Source organism: Asparagus officinalis, chromosome 10, assembly GCF_001876935.1.
Source record: "Asparagus officinalis chromosome 10, Aspof.V1, whole genome shotgun sequence".
NCBI classification, from domain to species: domain Eukaryota; kingdom Viridiplantae; phylum Streptophyta; class Magnoliopsida; order Asparagales; family Asparagaceae; genus Asparagus; species Asparagus officinalis.
In genome coordinates this window covers 60,720,121-60,722,818 of record NC_033803.1, presented here as the reverse complement: position 1 = coordinate 60,722,818, position 2,698 = coordinate 60,720,121, and the positions used below count along the sequence as shown (strand labels likewise).

The window sequence follows — 2,698 nt, the reverse complement described above, 5'->3', positions numbered from 1 at the left end:
CCCCCCCCCCGAAAAAAAAAAAAAAAAAAACACCCAGAAAACACACACAAAAGAGGAGCACCAGCAAAATGATAAAAGTACTCCAGTGCTAGCCATCCTAGATTAATTTCGGACATAATATAGAGAGAAAAAACGCTGTGATGGATGATGATTAAAAAAACAGAAAGATCGTAGAGTAAGTATCAGAAGTGCTATATGAATTTAATAAATACTAAACAACAATAATATTATTAGTTGACCCACGAAAAATGTTATCTGATAAACCAAAATGAGATGCAAGAACAAATATAAAAATAATGAACAGAGGCAAACCACTAACATAGATAGCTCACATATACAAAAAAAAAGTTATAAAATCAAGTGGATCATGATAAGGACATGAGGGTTTAACACAAAAATAAGGCAATGAATTATTTATGTGCCCTCAACAAACCACATTCAGATAGCTAAAAGTCAGTCTAAAAGCCACTGATTGATAATCAAATAAGAGCATGTATTGTTTCTATTTAGATGCAAAGGGTGATTACAGCAGGTTTTACCAGCATATGTGAAGAAGTCCAATTTCAGTTGCATGGAAAGTATATTCAGTAAGAATTCACAATACGTAACATTCATGGCCCTCGAAACTATTTACCTGAATAGGAGTACCCGTAAGGCACCATCTTCTGTCAGCAGCCAGTGCAGCCGTAGCTATGGAAATTTGGCTCTTGGATGACTTTATAATATGTGCTTCATCAAGAACTATCCTGAACCACTGCACTGAGTAAAGCCCTCCATTCTCTTCAGAATTCTAAAAGTAAAAAAGAAAGCGGGTGAATCTTCTTTTTTACGGAGATACATTTCAGTAAAATATGGTAAACGAAATTGATGGCTACCGCAAATTGTTACCTCAGATGAATATTCTGATGCCAACACACCGTATGTTGTCAGAACAATGTCACTCTGAGCTAAGAACTTTGCATCCCTTGGTCTACTCTGTCCATAGTGAACGTAAACTGTGAGTGTACCAGGTTGAACATGGGTTTCAATCTCAGCCTGTCATTTAGTAAAATTAGAGCTTAAGATCAGAAAATTGACTTCAAGCTAAATAAAGGTCGGGCAGTTTAACAAGGTCAAGTTAAACTCGCCATTTTGTAACGTAAATAATACAAACACATCTTTCATTAAACTGCCTTACCTTCCACTGTCCTAGCAGTGTCATAGGACAGATAATCAGGCTGCCACCTCCTATAAGTGGAGCCTTAAACTTCAGCAATTTGCTAAAATCAGATGTGCCTTTTGACTTCTTTGAAGTGTTCGGAGATTTATGGGGGATGTGGTTGGAATAGTTAGCTACAGCAGAGGCCTGGCTGTCGGAGGAAGTACATGAGCCCCCCTTTCCAAAATGAGTAACCAAAAGCGCAATGGTCATTATGGTCTTGCCTAGTCCCATAGCATCTGCCAAAATCTTCAATCACTACATATAAGTCACACAAATAAAGCAATCGAAAATAACAAGCCAAATTCCATTCAGTTCATGATACATACTCCTCCTCTTGCAATTTGAAGTGTGCTAGGGAATATTGTTGTAGCTTCTCCTGAAAATGAATTCAAATAGACAACAGACTCCCTCCTAAAAATTCAAGCAAGCAACATCAACTTAAATAGTTAACCATGTTCATGGACATATTCAATATTTCACATACTTATCGGCAAGACGATATGCATCCCAACATGGGTGAAGGGTTGTTGCTGCCTCCTCTAGATTACTCCCTTTCTCCATATGCACCATCCAATGAAGAGCCTGTTTCTGGTAAGGTCGTAGCTCACACTGAAGTATATCAGGGGGATTCAATTCCTGCAAGAGACGTGTAAAAAAGAAGCATCTACGGGTTTGAATTTATAGGAAGCTCAGAGCCTTGAAATTAGACAAGTACCTCTAGTTGAGAACTGTCAGAGAGCCCCACAATAGTCTCTAGTTCACAGTCTGGAATGCTTTCATCTTCTTCTTTTCCTCTGTTTCCACTCGAAGATAAATTCTGACATTTAGCAGGGGGTAATGCAACTCCAAGAGTTCCAGAACTGTCCTGTAGCAGCACAAATAAGTAATAACAATCTGCGAATCTGTTTGTAAGAGTATGAGAGTGCAATTGTTTGTGAGTCTGTGTATCACAAGAAAACATAGAAAGTGGTGCATCTACCTTGGATTCTATGTTTCTTTTTTTATTGTAGAGGTCCCCAGGACTAAACTCAGCCTGCCAATAGAAGTACCAGTTAATACAAGTAAATTAACAGCCATAACAAAAACAACAAATCATTTTTCTCCAAATAAGCAAATTGGTTGTATAAATATTATTTTCCAAATAAGCTATTATGGAAAGAGACAGTTGACGAAAATTGTTTTTGTTATCACTGTAAGAAAGAAAATTGTTTAATGTATTATTTTATGCTTGTTTCAGTTCAGCAGCATCATTAATTCCCTAGAACTCATGGAAATGTAAATTCCGAAACTTGAAAACCCGTACTCAAGGCAAAATGATAATTAAATAAAGATCTGTTAAACGAACATTGGTTTTAATTGGGAGCACCCCAGATGCTCACAATTCTGTCCCAAAGGAGGATTACAAAAATAAGTAATGAAGGTTGAAATTATGAAAACCATATACTAAACAGTACCAGATAGGGGCATAGAATAGGTAATTTCACGTAAACGCCCTGA

General features: G+C 37.1%; 1 protein-coding gene across 1 annotated transcript in view; it reads right to left on the bottom strand.

The window, feature by feature from the left end:
- The window catches only part of LOC109826787 (putative SWI/SNF-related matrix-associated actin-dependent regulator of chromatin subfamily A member 3-like 2), a 25,374-nt gene that overhangs the window by 19,348 nt on the left and 3,328 nt on the right, over positions 1 to 2,698 (bottom strand). Inside the window, exons 7-13 of the mRNA XM_020393807.1 lie at positions 2,181 to 2,234; positions 1,917 to 2,066; positions 1,686 to 1,837; positions 1,528 to 1,612; positions 1,178 to 1,447; positions 889 to 1,035; positions 635 to 790 (exon numbers count right to left, since the gene is read on the bottom strand). Of these exons, the coding sequence (XP_020249396.1) occupies positions 635 to 790; positions 889 to 1,035; positions 1,178 to 1,447; positions 1,528 to 1,612; positions 1,686 to 1,837; positions 1,917 to 2,066; positions 2,181 to 2,234 (1,014 nt within the window). The remainder of the gene's footprint in view (positions 1 to 634; positions 791 to 888; positions 1,036 to 1,177; positions 1,448 to 1,527; positions 1,613 to 1,685; positions 1,838 to 1,916; positions 2,067 to 2,180; positions 2,235 to 2,698) is intronic.